The sequence below is a fragment of the Syngnathus typhle genome, linkage group LG4, assembly GCF_033458585.1.
Source record: "Syngnathus typhle isolate RoL2023-S1 ecotype Sweden linkage group LG4, RoL_Styp_1.0, whole genome shotgun sequence".
Classification (NCBI taxonomy): Eukaryota; Metazoa; Chordata; class Actinopteri; order Syngnathiformes; family Syngnathidae; genus Syngnathus; species Syngnathus typhle.
In genome coordinates, this window is record NC_083741.1 from 22802631 (window position 1) to 22818217 (window position 15587).

The following is a 15587-nucleotide window of genomic DNA, read 5'->3' on the forward strand; positions in this document are numbered from 1 at the left end:
TAGGTACTGAGGCCCAGCGCGTCAAGTTTGCTGATGAGGCGTTGTGGCACAATGGTGTTGAAGGCAGAACTGAAGTCCACAAACAGCAATCTCACATACGAGTCCCTCCTCTCCAGGTGGGTGAGGGCCGAGTGGAGGGCAGAGCAGATGGCATCCTCAGAAGACCGTTTGGCTCGGTACGCAAACTGGAAGGGGTCGATGGTGGGGGGGAGAACGGATCGGACGTGCTCCATGACAAGCCGCTCAAAGCACTTCATGATGATGGGTGTGAGTGCTACGGGGCGGTAGTCATTGAAGCAGGACGGAGCGGGTTTCTTCGGCACAGGTACAATGGTGGCAGCTTTGAAACACGACGGGACGATGGCCTGCTGCAAGGAAGTGTTAAAGATGTCCGTGAAGACATCCGTCAGCTCACCAGCGCAGTCCTTCAGCGCCCGACCCGGGATGTTGTCAGGGCCCGCCGCCTTACGGATGTTGATAGCGGCAAGCGCCCTCCTCACGCTGTCGGCGGAGAGGCACAGGGGCAGCTCGTGTGAAGGGGGAGTGGCCTTTAGCGGGCAAGTGCTGTTCTGAGCGTCGAAGCGAGCAAAGAAGCGGTTGAGGTCATTGAGCAGACGGACGTCGCCTTCACAGCTCTGCGGCGCGGGCTTGTAATCCGTGATGGTCTGAATGCCTTGCCAAAGGCTCCGTGCGTCCCTGCTGTCCTTGAAGTGGGCGGTAATTTTGCACGAGAACGCCCTCTTTGCTTCTTTGATGCCCCGGGACAGGTCGGCCCTCGCAGTCCTCAAGCCAGCCTCATCCCCTGCTCTAAAGGCTTTGTCCCTGGCCCTCAGCAGCCTGAAGACAGCCCCTGTCAGCCATGGCTTCCGGTTAGCCCGAGTGACGATGGATTTTGAGAGAGTCACATCATCAATGCACTTCCTGATGTAGGAGGAAACAGAGTCAGTATACTCCTCAATGTCTGTCCGATCGTCGCAAGTGGCAGCCCTCCTAAACATGTCCCAGTCAGTAGAGCCAAAGCAGTCACGCAGTGCATCAGAGGCACCCTCAGGCCACACCCGTACCTGCTTGCGAACCGGCCTGGACGCTCTCACCATTTGTCTGTATGCGGGCAAAAGCATAACAGTGATATGGTCAGAAAGTCCAAGATGGGGGAGGGGGGCGGCTTTGAAAGCTCCTTTATGCGAAGAGTAGACCCGGTCCAGGAAGCTGTCGCCACGCGTAGGAAAATTAACATGCTGGTGAAGCCTCGGAAAAACAGACTTCAGGTTAGCATGATTAAAATCCCCAGCGAAGATGGTGAAACCGTCAGGGTGCGCTGTCTCTTGTTCACTGACAGCCTGGTACAGTTCACTAAGAGCCGTGATCCTGTCGCCTTCGATGTTGGAAGGCGGGATGTAAACCGCGACTAGCAGAATCGCGGTAATTTCCCTTGGCAGGTAAAAAGGACGGCACTTAATGATCACGAACTCCGCCAGTGGCGAGCAGTGCTTGCATACCACCACAGAGTCCCGGCACCATTCGTCACGGATGTAGACGCATATTCCACCTCCACGAGATTTCCCCCCTTGTACAATGGCCCGGTCCGCCCGATAGCACGCTAGCCGCTCCAGGTGTACGGCAGAGTCCGGAATGTTGACAGTCAACCAAGTCTCAGTGAACACGAGCACACAGCAGTCCCGCACTGTCCGGTTTGTAGATTGCAGCAGGCGAATGTAATCCATTTTGTTGTCCAGCGATCGAACATTCGCCAGAAGAATGGAAGGCACGGCCGGGCGAGCAGGGCTGGCCGCCAGCCTGGCCCGGACGCCCCCGCGTTTGCCCCTCTTCAGCCTCCTCGCACACCGCTTTCGACGCTTCCCAACCGGGGGAGGAATAGCAGACGAGCCCGGCGACGCTTCAGGACGTAGCAGTCCGAGCTCCTTTGATGTTTCCGCATCAAAGTCCAGAACTCGACAAAACTCGCTTTTGCCGATGTCAAGCAGAACCTGCCTGCCGTACTTGTAGCACGACTCAGTACGACGAGACGAACAAAAAAAACTGCCGGACAAACACTCATTAGACGGACAAAACACCGTTTGGGCGGGACAGAGAGAGGTCGCTGCGTATGCACGCGCCGCCATCTTGAATATAATATTACATATTAGTGTACAATATTGTTTCGTTAGGGTTGTTGCATGTTCTTTTGTATTAGCCGGTTCCTATTTTAATCTGAATTGAAAATATCTTATATTTACTGTTATTAAATTTCAACGTGTCAAATCGGAGTCTTGTGATTGTGAACTAATGTTGCTTTTAGAGGCAGACTTTAATTGTCATGCGATGTTTGGATGCTTTAAGGTAAGCAAGTTGTAACAGAGAAGAGTGCGCATGGAGTTTTTATTTATGTATGTATGTATGTATGTATGTATGTATGTATGTATGTATGTATGTATGTATGTATGTATGTATGTATGTATGTATGTATGTATGTATGTATGTATGTATGTATGTATGTATGTATGTATGTATGTATGTATGTATGTATGTATGTATGTATGTATGTGTGTATGTGTGTATGTGTGTATGTGTGTATGTGTGTATGTGTGTATGTGTGTATGTGTGTATGTGTGTATGTGTGTATGTGTGTATGTGTGTATGTGTGTATGTGTGTATGTGTGTATGTGTGTATGTGTGTATGTGTGTATGTGTGTATGTGTGTATGTGTGTATGTGTGTATGTGTGTATGTGTGTATGTGTGTGTGTGTGTATGTGTGTATGTGTGTATGTGTGTATGTGTGTATGTGTGTATGTGTGTATGTGTGTATGTGTGTATGTGTGTATGTGTGTATGTGTGTATGTGTGTATGTGTGTATGTGTGTATGTGTGTATGTGTGTATGTGTGTATGTGTGTATGTGTGTATGTGTGTATGTGTGTGTGTGTGTGCGTGTGTATGTGTGTATGTGTGCGTGTGTATGTGTGCGTGTGTATGTGTGCGTGTGTATGTGTGCGTGTGTATGTGTGCGTGTGTATGTGTGTGTGTATGTGTGTGTGTATGTATGTGTGTGTATGTGTGTGTATGTGTGTGTGTGTGTATGTGTGCGTGTGTGTATGTGTGCGTGTGCGTGCGTGTGCGTGCGTGCGCGCGCGTGCGTGCGTGCGTGTGTGCGTGTGTACGTGTGTATTTTTGTTTGTTTGTTTGTTTGTTTGTTTAATTTATTTTTAAACACATAGAAGTGCTTATAAAAAGAAAGAAAAAGTGTCTCCAGACCATTTTAGCCAATTTGGTTGTCACTTTCAATTTTCAAACTATTTATAGTATTCAGGAGTTAAATAATGACTTCAAATGTAATGTGCATGTTAACAAAAAGGACAAAAGTGCATAAAATATAAACATTTACAGCGTCATTACTGACATTTAATGCTTTACGGCTGCAGACATCAAAGATGATAATGAAACATAACGACGACCATACTATAGCGACGTGAGGAGCGTAGAATCCAAATAACCTCATGATTTTATTCGAGTATGGTGAAGAATTGAACAGCAAACGCATCCAAAATGAAAAGGTAAGCTTAATGTAGGTTCCAGAGTGCAGTGGTTAGTTCTCTGGACTCTCACCCCAGTGACCTGGGTTCAAATCCCAGTGGGACTGGAAAAACATTTTATCATGGAAGAATTTGCACAACCGCCCTCACCCCCACTTTCTGATTGGCTGTTTGATCTGTGACGTCATTCAGACACTCCATTAGGTACACTGCCATTTTCAGGTGTTCCTAATAACAGGTCACTTCATTAGGGAAAAATCATGGTCAAAGCTTACATCAATATGAAAAGTGCCACACCCACTTTCAGGGTAACTTGGGAAACATATTGGAGGACTAGAGCTTGACACCTGTGACCTTTGACCCTGATATTTCCCTAATAAAGTGGCCTGTTATTAGGTCCACTTGAAAATGGCGGTGTACCTAATGGAGTGTCCGTGTGATTCCCTCGTTAAGCGCACCTGCGTGAAAAGTTTTAGCTCCTGCGGAACGTGAAAGTGGCTAAAACTTTTCACGCAGGTGCGCTTAACGAGGGTCACTTGGAAAACATGTTGGAACGCGGCCCCGAGGACTAGCGCTTGACACCTGTGACCTTTGACCATGATATTTCCCTAATAAAGTGGCCTGTTATTAGGTACACTTGAAAATGGCGGTGTACCTAATGGAGTGTCCGTGTGATCCCCTCGTTAAGCGCACCTGTGTGAAAAGTTTTAGCTCCTGCGGAACGTGAAAGTGGCTAAAAGTTTTCACGCAGGTGCGCTTAACGAGGGTCACTCGGAAAACATGTTGGAACGCGGCCCAGAGGACTAGAGCTTGACACGTGTGACCTTTGACCCTGATATTTCCCTAATAAAGTGGCCTGTTATTAGGTACACTTGAAAATGGCGGTGTACCTAATGGAGTGTCCGTGTGATTCCCTCGTTAAGCGCACCTGTGAGAAAAGTTTTAGCTCCTGCGGAACGTGAAAGTGGCTAAAACTTTTCACGCAGGTGTTTTTAACGAGGGTAACCTGGAAAACATATTGGAACGCGGCCCCGAGGACTGGAGGTCGACACCCCTGCTTTAAGTGAAAAGTGCCACACCCGCCCTCACCCCCACTTTCTGATTGGCTGTTTGATCTGTGACGTCATTCGGACACTCTATTAGGTACAACGCCATTTTCAAGTTCGTTCACAAAGATTCACAAGTGAGTGACATTTATGAAAAATGACAATTTGGTCTTCATGCTCATTGAATCCTTTATTTTGCTTTTAAATACAATTCTCAGCCTGGAAGATTAAAACTTAATTGTCCCATTGGACACTGAGCTGATAAAACAAAAATCATCAGACATCACAACATATCTCACATGATTAAAAAAAAAAAATAATAATTTTAAATGCATTCATTCATGACAAAACTTGACAACGGTACACCAAAGTAAAGAAAAAATAACACTTTTGGACAAAAAAAAAAAAAAAGCTTTTCAGTCTCAACATTCCTTTTTCGGTTTATTCAGCATTTACCAAATGAACAATTAAACAGTGATTCTGTGAAATTCTAACCAAGTTTCTGACTATTGCTTTTAATCCCATTTACGGGAAAACCCATTTTATTTTGTATGAAGAACATTAAATTGAGCCTATAAGTGTTATTTAACTTTGATGCAAAGATATCCTCAGTGAGTACGTACGGTCGAGTTTCGCTCCTTCTATCAAGCATTGTACAAGTCACATTATTTACACACTTAGTATAATACAGCGCACTAGTTTTCCGTTCAGTAGCTTGTATGGTACGTTGGATACAGTGGTCGTTCACTTCTGCAGCCTCCTCTTCCTCCATCGTGATGTCATTGTCGGACTAGATGACGGCCGTTTTAGCATTGGCTCTGAAGGATCGAGATTCGAGACCTTGGTGCACAAGCGGAGTCGACACGTGTCGCCAAATCGTGACGTGACAGAGTTCGCCTGTTTTCAGAGCGCTCAAGTAGGCACAAGGTAGATTTTTTTTTTTTTTCAAGGTTGCAGGTAGACATGGAGTAGGTGCCGATGAGCTTCTGAAGATGGCTTCATGTTACACGCCATATCTACCTGCAACTATGTGCAAAGGTTTTTTAGAATATTCAAAATGAGTGGATGGAATGAACCCTTGCTCGGTCGGAAATCAACGTAATCTGCTTTGGGTCACAGTTGAAATAAGCAAGAGGAGCATAATCGAGCCTCGCTGAAGTGGATTTGGATTATTTTTCTTAGAATATGCAAAAAAAAAAAAAAAAAAGTCCTTGCTAGAGCCTCCAGGCAGCAAGCATCATTGTCACAGTTGAGAAAAAAAAAAAAAAGGGTCTGAGGGCCCGGTAGGACCACACCTGCTTTACATTTCATGATATTTAAATCGAAGAAGTCTCCTCTCTCCTCAAGGTTTGATCTGGATTGGCAGAGAGCATTGTTGCAAGGTCACTGGTTAGAATCCAGCAGGGGGCAGGAGTGGGAGCGGATGTCGTTGTGTTTCTGAAGGGCCTGGTCCAGGTCTAGAGTTTGCTCGTTCACGGTGACCTTCATGCAGCCACTGAATGGCGCAGACACCGGTGTGGAGACCAGCGGGACATCTGAGGAAGAAGTGACGTGAACATTCAACGTCAAGAAAAAAAATTCGAATCTAAAATCGACACTGCGCTCACCATCGGGAAGACCTCCGATGAAGGTCCTGGACGGCGAAAGAAGGTTGACCTCTGCATCTTGGCTCCGTCCAGGCTCGCCGTCGATAAAGAGCTGGGTGCGGTTCCCGGAGATCTTCACTTCGATTTCATGACTCTCGCCATCGCAGAGGGGCGCCGGTGAGCTGGCGAGGATGACGTCACCCGCCGTTACGAGAACAAACTACAAACACGGGTCTCATTAAAAGCATTCCGTTTTTTTTTTTTTAAATTCTTTTCCCGTTCACTTACGTCTCTCCACTCATCGATGCCAGGGTGATAGTCGGCCAGAGCGATAGAAAGGGGGACGGTGTCTTCACGAACAATAGCGAAGAGCACCCCGATGGCAGTCGTCGGATACAGGGTCAACTGGACACTCAGGTTCTGGGACTCTACGGGCAAACCAAGATGGCTGGATGAACAGAAATGTTCACAGTCGGCAGCGTATCAGAAACACTACGCACCGTAGCTAATGTTGAAAAGCGCAAAGCCCGTGCCGGGGTAATACGCGCCGGGATTCTCGGTGCTGAAACACTGAATGTTCTCATTGGTCATGATGCTTTCATGCATGGACCTGTCTTCTCCAGTCATCCAGCGCCACTCCTTCATACAGCCGTCCAAACGCGGGTTCACCTACAAACAGCGGCAGAGGTTGAGCTGACCGAAGATACGGGAGGGATTTGAAAAGCCGGACCTTGCTGACGAGGCTGCTCTCCTTAAAGGGGACTCCTCCTACGGTGAGGTTGAGCTCATGCATGTCCTTCTTCAGCGTGAAGAGATCCCCGTTAACGGCGATCTTCATGACGGCCTCCCTGTCGATCTTAATCACGAGACTCCGCCCCTGCTCCTCGACTGAAATCTAAAAGGAGAAAGAGTTGCGGTTAGGACCGATGCAGAAGACGGGGGTCCGCTTTTGGTAAACCGACCTTCCTCCACTGGCCGTCGTTGACGACGGGTCCGCTGCTGGTGACTCTGCTGACTGTGCCGTATTTCAGCTGCAACTCAAGTCTCCCATGATGAATTGCCAGCACGATCCAGGAGCTGTTCAGGTGGCCGCCGGCAAAAAAGATCACGCCCTCCGGGTCGTAGGTCCGGAAATCAAACTCTGCGGAAAAACTGAAACAGAAAAGGAACTGGATGAGTTGGTGAAAGAAAGACTTTTTTTTTTCCAAAATCATTTGTTTTCATCTCTGTCAAAACAGCTCTTGTTACTTCATAAACTACCGTATTTTCCGGACTATAAGGCGCACCTTCAATGAATGGCCCATTTTAAAACTTTGTCCTTATATAAGGCGCACCGGACTATAAGGCGCACCATTAATGCATCATGTCAGATTTTTAATCCAAATCAAATCATTCTCCCTTTTATCTTTTTTATTTCAACTTCAGACGCAACAAATGACTTTATAATCACAAAATAATGATCCATAGTCTTTTCGATTCATGATTCGTAGTCTTCAGCAGGCCACTTATGCTTGATTTCATGACACAATGCTTCGAGCCAGTTTGAATTTAGTCCATATATAAGACGCACCGGACAAAAAGGCGCACTGTCGGCTTTTGAGAAGATTTTAGGTTTTTAGGTGCGCCTTATAGTCCGGAAAATACGGTATTTTTTTAAAAAAAAGAAAAAGGTCCATCCTGCTCACCCGGTGTTAATCCTTCGACGGAAGCGCAGCCTCATCACCGGCAAGCCGTTGAACATGCGTCCCAGATAGAGAGAGCGAGAATTCCTTTTCAGAGCCGGCTTCATACACGGAGTTATGGCCTGCAGAAAGAGCGAGATTGATGCCAGTTGGAGACAAGCTGGGACACGCGTCATTCTTTGATGTGTTTCACTGAAGCACAAAAGTGTTTATAAGAGCTGAATGAGCGTCAATCAAAAGGCTCATTCTTTCTTTTTCACCTTACAGCTCCTGAGGTCCCGCTCCAGCTTCCTGCCTTGACGCCCGTCGCACAAACAGCGGAAACTCCCCAAAGTGTTGAGACACTCTTCGGCGCACACGCTGGCCTCGCACTCGTCCACGTCTGAGAGGTGACAACCAAAGCAGAAATGAGGGCCAACAGTTACAAGCGAAGGACTCAATCAAAACATGAATTTAAAAAAAAAAAAAAAAACCATGGGAACTGGCTCCCTGTTAGCATCACGAGGAATGTAAACAACACTGGTATCAAGTGTTGTTATCCTCCTTCTAACTAACCTTACATGGCCATGCTTGGTCTGGCTAGAATAAAACTCAATTACTCTCAGAGGAGAAAGCCCGTGGTTATGTAAAGTCTGTTTTCACACAGAAAAGCAACAGACCACCATTTCATTTACTTGCATGTCGAGAAAAGAAATTCTCAACTAAAGATGACACTTAATGTTTGAAAAAATGTATATATATACATATATATAAATAAATATATTTATATATTAAAAAAAATATATATATATATATTTTTTTTTTAAATATATATATATATTTATATATATATATATTTTATTTTTTAAATATATAAATATATTTTTATTATATTTTATTTATATTTTTTATTATATGTGTATATATATATATATATATATATATATATATATATATATATATATATATTTTTTTTTAAATATATAAATATATTTTTATTATATTTTATTTATATTTTTTATTATATGTGTATATATATATATATATTATTTTTTTTAAATATATAAATATATTTTTATTATATTTTATTTATATTTTTTATTATATGTGTATATATATATATATATATACCAAACGACCTGTTACCAACATAAAAAGTATTTGCTCTCAATTTGCTAGCATTCCTTTCCTGACCCCAAAACACAGCTGCATCAACACCTGCTGACACTGAAGCTGCTTCTCCACCAGGACTCGTGTGTGTGTGTGTGTGTGTGTGTGTGTGCGTATCGCTTACCCACACAACTCTTGCTCTCATTGTCAAAGACGTAGCCAGGGTCGCAGAGACATTGGTAGCCTCCCTGGTTATTCTCACAGTGAGCTGATCCGCAAACGTCGACAACATCCTGACATTCGTCCACGTCTTGAACAAAAACAGAAACAGTGTGGACAATTAAGAAACAATCACAGAACCCGTGATATCGATTTGAACACCCGGGCCGGTTCCGTGTTGTTGCTCACCAACGCACATGTGATGTCCTCGCAACATGTAACCTGGCTGGCAGGAGCAGTGGTAACTTCCCATGGTGTTGCTGCACTCGTGGTCACATCCTCCATTGCTCTTGTTGCACTCGTCAACATCTGTCAAGGGAGGGGGGGGGGGGGGTGCACGGTCCACGTGAAGGCAGCAAAAACAGTATTGTGAGTTATTTTTGGCGTCTGCAAGGAACACGCAATGCTGCAGTTCTGTTTGAGTGTTTTGGGACTTTGCAGTCATCCAGCAGACTACTGAATCCTCAATTTCCACTCTCGCTAAGGTGGGAAAATGAGTCACGGTGGAAAAGTGCAAATTGGGTGGCTGCAAAGCAGATTCCGCTCCACCTCTTTCCAGTTTTGGGCTCTGACATTTTATTTTGTATTTTCATATCGAAAAGTGGAAGCCTCTATGGTCAGTTCCTCCGGGGAAGACAGTATCCTTCCTCTCATATCTATTACACGCTAGAAATAGGCGCTGACCTTGCAGGAATGGTTGTTAAGGCGCCACAACAAAAAAGTTTTGTTGATATTCCAACCTCATGTTGGTGTCGTCAAAGATTGAATAAAAGTAGTTTTACAAACGGAATTACGGAGAGACCTGCAAATATTCGCAACTGTCAAGATTAGGCAGGAAATAAAAAGTGTTTTTACAGAACATTGTCAAGGCTTAGGACATCCCCCGACACGCCGATACATTTTTGTGCAGATGGAGATCAAGGCGACGGCTGCCAGAATTTCAAGCGTTGCAAAATACTCCTTCCTTAATTTCTCAACCGATAACTTTTAAATCTTGTTAACAAAACCTGTCTGTGATTCACACAGTCGATCATTTATCTTTCATCTACTCACTGTGTTGTTTTTCCTGAGTATAGGTGTGCGTGTGTGTATATATTACCGTATTTTCTGCCCTATAAGGCGCACCTAAAAACCTAAAATTTTTTCAAAAACCAACAGTGCGCCTTATAGTCTGGTGCGCCTTATATATGGACCAAATTCCTAAATTTAAACTGGCCCGAAGCATTGTGTCATGAAATCAATCATAAGTGGCCCGCTGAAGACTATGAATCATGACTCAAAAAGACTATGGATCATTATTTTATGATTATAAAGTAATTTGTTCCGTCTGAAGTTGAAATAAAAAAGATAAAATGGAGAATGATTAAAAATCTGACATGATGCATTAATGGTGCGCCTTATAGTCCGGTGCGCCTTATATAAGGATAAAGTTTTAAAATGGGCCATTCATTGAAGGTGCGCCTTATAGTCCGGTGCGCCTTATAGGCCGGAAAATACGGTATATATAATAAAATTTATATTAAATATAATAAAAAGAAATAAATATCAAATATAATAATAAATAAAATAAATAATAAATATAGTAAAGATAAATAAATATATAAAATAAAAATAAATATCAAATATAATAAAAAAAGATATTAAAACATGTTGCGGGATGTTGTCCATATAAGTCACAAGTTGACAAAGGTGACAAGGAGCACCAATGGCAAACTATAGCATATGCTAACCACCACCCACTCCCGTAAATCTTCATTATTAAATCCCTCATGGTGACAGTACCTTGATCACAGAGGTCCCCCGTCCAACCTGAAAAACAGTGACAGAGGAAGGCACCCTTTTTGTCCTCGCAGCGCACGCTTCCTCTGGCGTGACAGTGGGAAGGCGAGCACTGATCCGGAATGTCTTGGTGGGGGGGAAAACAAAAAAGCAGACAACAAACTTAGCACGGGATCGACATAGTTTGGGCCTATTTGAAAATAAACAGTGTCAAAATTCACTTCTCAGAAAATGGGCCATGATATTGTGGTTCTATTCTCCGAGTCTGATATGTGTCAAGAACTTTTCTTTCGGTTGCGGGCTAGCCCGCGCAAGTCTGCGCACGCCAGCTCCAGCTCGGCATAGCGGGAGCGTATCGAGCCGAGCGAGCCCAGGGCCCGGAGGAAGACGCAGATGCTCGTACAAGTGTTGGAATCCCAAAGAGCGGAATTGACATGGCATTTGAAAAATAACACTTGCCTCTTGGCAGTGGTCTCAACATAGCAATAACACTCAAACCAGATGTGCGCAGCTACTGAGTGAGAGCGAGCGCAACGTGCACAGTCCGAGCATTTCAAAAAAACTTTATGTTGTGCTGATATCCAACCAGAATCCAGGACATCATTTTGCAGTGAAGGAGAGGAATGCCAATGAATGCACACAGGCACAACAGCTGAGTCCCCCCCCCCCCATCCAGTGATGCAGCAGAAATTTCACGTCACCTCTGACACCCCGAGTTGCGTCTGACGAAGGAAGGGGCGTCACTCAGCACCGCACTGCGTCATCATGCTGCAACGTTTAGTCATTACAGGCACACACCAAAAGCTAACTTGGATTGGGTGGCTGGCTACGTTTCTTGCTGCAGCATTCACTACTGCAATGCAGCCCCACGTTCTACCAATGCAATCCCACGGAGGAAAGTCATTTTATTCACAGTGCAGAAGATGAAAGGCGAGGGGGAAAAAAAAAAAGAAAAATGCAAAGCAATACAATGTACCGTTTTTTTCCATGTATAATGCGCCCCCATGTATAATGCGCACCCTAAAAATGGCACGTTGGTGCTGGAAAAAAGCCTGTACCCATGTATAATACGCACCCAAATTTTGACTCCTACTTAAGTCCGTAAATGTAAAATTGTTTCAGAAAAAAGATCATCTTTGGGAACAACCGGATGTTATTCTGCCGGTCAGTATCACTAGCATACTCAATAGCGAAGAAATGTTTCGGATTTGTGAAGTGTACATTGTGACAGACAGCAAACGAGCAGGTGATCGAGCAAGCGTCTGATACGAGAGCATTGTGTTCGTATGAAGCGTGTTTGAAGTGAACAGCAGAGAAGAAAGCGCATCGGTAATGACGGCCTCCGTATCATATCCGGAAAAAAAATAATAATAATTGGATCCATGTATAATGCGCACCCCAGATTTTAGGACAATAAATTAGTTAAATTTTGCGCATTATACATGGAAAAAAACGGTATATAACTTACTGTGGACGCATGTGATCAGATCTGGTTTCTTCTTTAGTGAACCTCCAAACTTCTCCAAACAATCTGAGCAAAAAAAAAAGAGCTTAAGCAAAACGTTAGCTTGGTAAAGCTCGGCATTGCGGATGGCGACTACTTACTTAAATACTTGGGGTAGAAGTACTCCTAAAGAAAATAAAGACGGTTAACACACTTGAACTCAATTCTTAAAGACAAACATCTACACAAAGTCATGACATTAAAAAAAAAAAAAAAACCACAAGTAGGCCTGCAATAGGTGCCAGCCATTGCCAGAGGCATCCTGAGAATTCTCGGAATTCCCGATAATGAACAGCAATGCTGCAACCTCTGAAAAAAATCAAATCTGACAGAAAAATTCAATCCAGATTCTTAATTATCTGGCATAATTCATTTTTGCTGCGTGTGTGTGTGTCACACAATGGAAGATCGCAGTTTGCCGAGTCAGAGCTGCAGCGGCGAAAAGTGCAGCGTCACAGGCAATCTGAGAATGAATAATGCGCCTTGCTCTGACGCCGCAGTCTTTGCGTTCGAAAAAGGAAAAAGCCGACAAACGTGCGTGCTTGTCACTTCCACCCTCCGAGAAGCGATTTGACTTTTGAAGCGTCACGCTCGGCTTCTCCAAGGTCTTGCCCTTGACGGAAATAAACCTTCTCACCACGCAAAAAGCTCTCAATGTCAGTATGTGGAATAAAAAGCTAAGAATGATTCAAAAATATTTTCACAAATCATCAAAATGATTATTATTGTTCAACCTTTTGGAGGAAATTATGTGTCCGCAAAACAAGAGTGGGAGGGAATGTATGCAGATTAGGGGCACATGCCTGAGCGGAATGAAAATTCTCAACCGAGATTTGTTCTAAAATAAGAAAGCAGTCCGATTAGGCGTGTTTACGTGCATGCGAGGGAAGCGTGTGGGGACGTAACACGTGTCTGCCACCTTGCACGGACGACGGGAAACCAAGACGAGCAAATTCAGCGGAAAAGTCATATGAATTCCCCAACAGATAAGAGATGAGATGTATGCATACTTTTGAAAAGGGAGGACTGCAGCGTGGCAAAAACAAAGACTTAGTCACCCGGACTCAACGACCACCACGGAAACCCAAAAGGATTGATATCTTTTCAAAATGTGTCCATCGAATCCAATATTTTCATGCTTGTCAGCGCTGACAGAAGCTCGGACTGTGAATCAGCACTCGCTATCAAACACAAAGCCCAACTCATGCCAGAGAGGAGGAGGAGGAGGAGGAGGCAGATTTGGGTCATGAGTGTTGTTTACACAGTGGAAATAGTACATCAAAACATGATTAGGAAATACAATTCCAAAAAAAAGTCGTCGTGAAAAATCAGCAAGCCCCGATATTCCGAGTCATTTTCGGTGTGACGGCAACTCACAGTTTCGGGGTCGTTTTCAAACACTTCCCGGGCCTCCTCCTTGGAACACTTCTCTTCTACACACTCCCTCTCCAAGTGTCCTTGCTTGGTCTCCTCAAAGACTTGATTAGCTCTCCGGTGTCTGCTCAGGAACTGGTTTGCTTGTTGCTCTGTCAGGGAGACTGGGCAGAATGAAATGCAAAAGTACTCAATTACGTTTCGATTCAAGTCCCTAAAATGACAGAGGTTCAGAACTTGACTTTCGCAATGGATGTTTTTCTTTCTTTCAAATTGCGTCATTCACAGAGGCTGAAAAAAAAACAAAAAAAACGTTCCAAGCAAGTAGCTCCACCAAAAGTATTGGGACAGCAAGGTGATCCTTTCATTTGTTGTCTATTGAAGATATTAGGGTTCAGATTAAAAGATAATTAAGACAGAATTATTTTTCAAGTTATATCATTCTATCTTTCATGACATACTCAGGACAGAACACTTTTGATCGGAAATTCAAACGTCTTTCATATACGACAAAATACCTGACCTTGTCGTTCCAATACTTTTGGGGTGGTGCTTATATTTTTAAATTTAAGTTGTCAGAAAAATAAATACCTGGGGTGGAAAAAAAAATCTACCGATCACAAAATATTTGTCGATCGTGATTTCCCATGCAACGACAATCCACGACAACAAAGACGTGTTTGGGGGACAAGAGGTCAGGAAGCGTGGAGGTCTCCACCGCGGTGGTCCAAAGCTTTCAAGGCTATTAAAGCTGCGCGCAAGGGGGACACCATGAAGGACGCTGGCTGCCGTTTGTCATCACAACACAAACGCCAAGCGACACTTAGCACCGCAGCGTAGCCGCCTAGCATGCGAGTGTTTACTTACTACGATTTGAGGAGCAGCGAGCGGCCAGTAGGATTAGCAGCGCGGTCGATGCGAACCACTTTGTCCGGCTTGCACGCATCGTGTAGCCGCCGCGTCTGCACCGAGCACCGTAAACTTTTGTCTTAAATAAAAAAAAAAGTCCCCTCTGTCTCTTGCGGCTGAAGATTGGAAGGTGGTCTTCCAAAATGACCACCGAGGTGTGTTGGAGGCTAAAGAGGCGTGTGCTCCCCCCGCATGTCTCGCTGTCGTCCTCGTCGGGCTGCGGTTAGCTCGTCTCCATTGCGGTCCGCACTTTTTGTCCTTTGGCTCCTCTCCTCTCCTCTCCTCTTCTCCTCTGCCGCCGCCGCCTCCTCCTCCTGCTTGCACTCGCGTGCGTGCGTGCGCGTGTTTCGACGATGCAGAGCAGTCACGCACTTCTTTGCAGATGTGGCAAAATGCCTTTTCAAAGATAAAATGAGAATTGTATCATTTATTATAAGTTGATATTCACTTCAAATTGACCTTGATTTGCTTTATACATAAGTGATGTATTTTATTTCATCTTATTTATTTATTATTTATTCATCACTCTTATTTCTTCATTGTTTGTGCCTTCTTGTTTTTATTTTTTGTGTTGTTTACTTGTATGTACACTACCGTTCAAAGGTTTGGGGTCACCCAAACAATTTTGTGACCCCAAACTTTTGAACGGTAGTGTAAATATTATTATAATAAAATATGAATTAAATATTATAAATTATATCTTATATTTGTATAAGATTATATATAATCTATGAATATAAGTATACATATATATTATAAGATTTTTTACACAGAAGATTATATATATAATCTACAAATAATTATCTAAATCAATATATACAGTACCGTTCAAAAGTTTGGAGTCACCCAAACAATTTTGTGACCCCAAAC

The 15587-nt window shown here is 43.9% G+C and overlaps 1 protein-coding gene across 1 annotated transcript; it reads right to left on the minus strand.

Moving 5' to 3' along the window:
• Positions 1 to 4750: 4750 nt before the first annotated feature.
• Positions 4751 to 15033, minus strand: gas6 (growth arrest-specific 6). Its single transcript, XM_061276834.1, has 15 exons — positions 14676 to 15033; positions 13812 to 13972; positions 12536 to 12560; positions 12399 to 12461; positions 10934 to 11056; positions 9341 to 9460; positions 9117 to 9242; positions 8104 to 8225; positions 7847 to 7965; positions 7124 to 7313; positions 6892 to 7056; positions 6662 to 6830; positions 6450 to 6589; positions 6183 to 6381; positions 4751 to 6110 (listed from the first exon to the last, which is right to left on the minus strand). Exons 1-15 carry the CDS (start codon positions 14752 to 14754, stop codon positions 5959 to 5961), a joined length of 1953 nt encoding a protein of 650 aa, XP_061132818.1. The 5' UTR covers positions 14755 to 15033; the 3' UTR covers positions 4751 to 5958.
• Between the last annotated feature and the right edge of the window lie 554 nt (positions 15034 to 15587).

What these genes read in the sequence shown, in the direction of transcription:
- gas6 (XM_061276834.1), bottom strand. Translation starts at nt 14,754, where the DNA reads ATGCGTGCAAGCCGGACAAAGTGGTTCGCATCGACCGCGCTGCTAATC. An exon ending in GGGGGACCTCTGTGATCAAG is followed by an intron (nt 9,461 to 10,933) that starts GTACTGTCACCA and finishes CTCCCTTGACAG; the next exon opens with ATGTTGACGAGTGCAACAAG. An exon ending in AGGACATCACATGTGCGTTG is followed by an intron (nt 9,243 to 9,340) that starts GTGAGCAACAAC and finishes TTTTTGTTCAAG; the next exon opens with ACGTGGACGAATGTCAGGAT.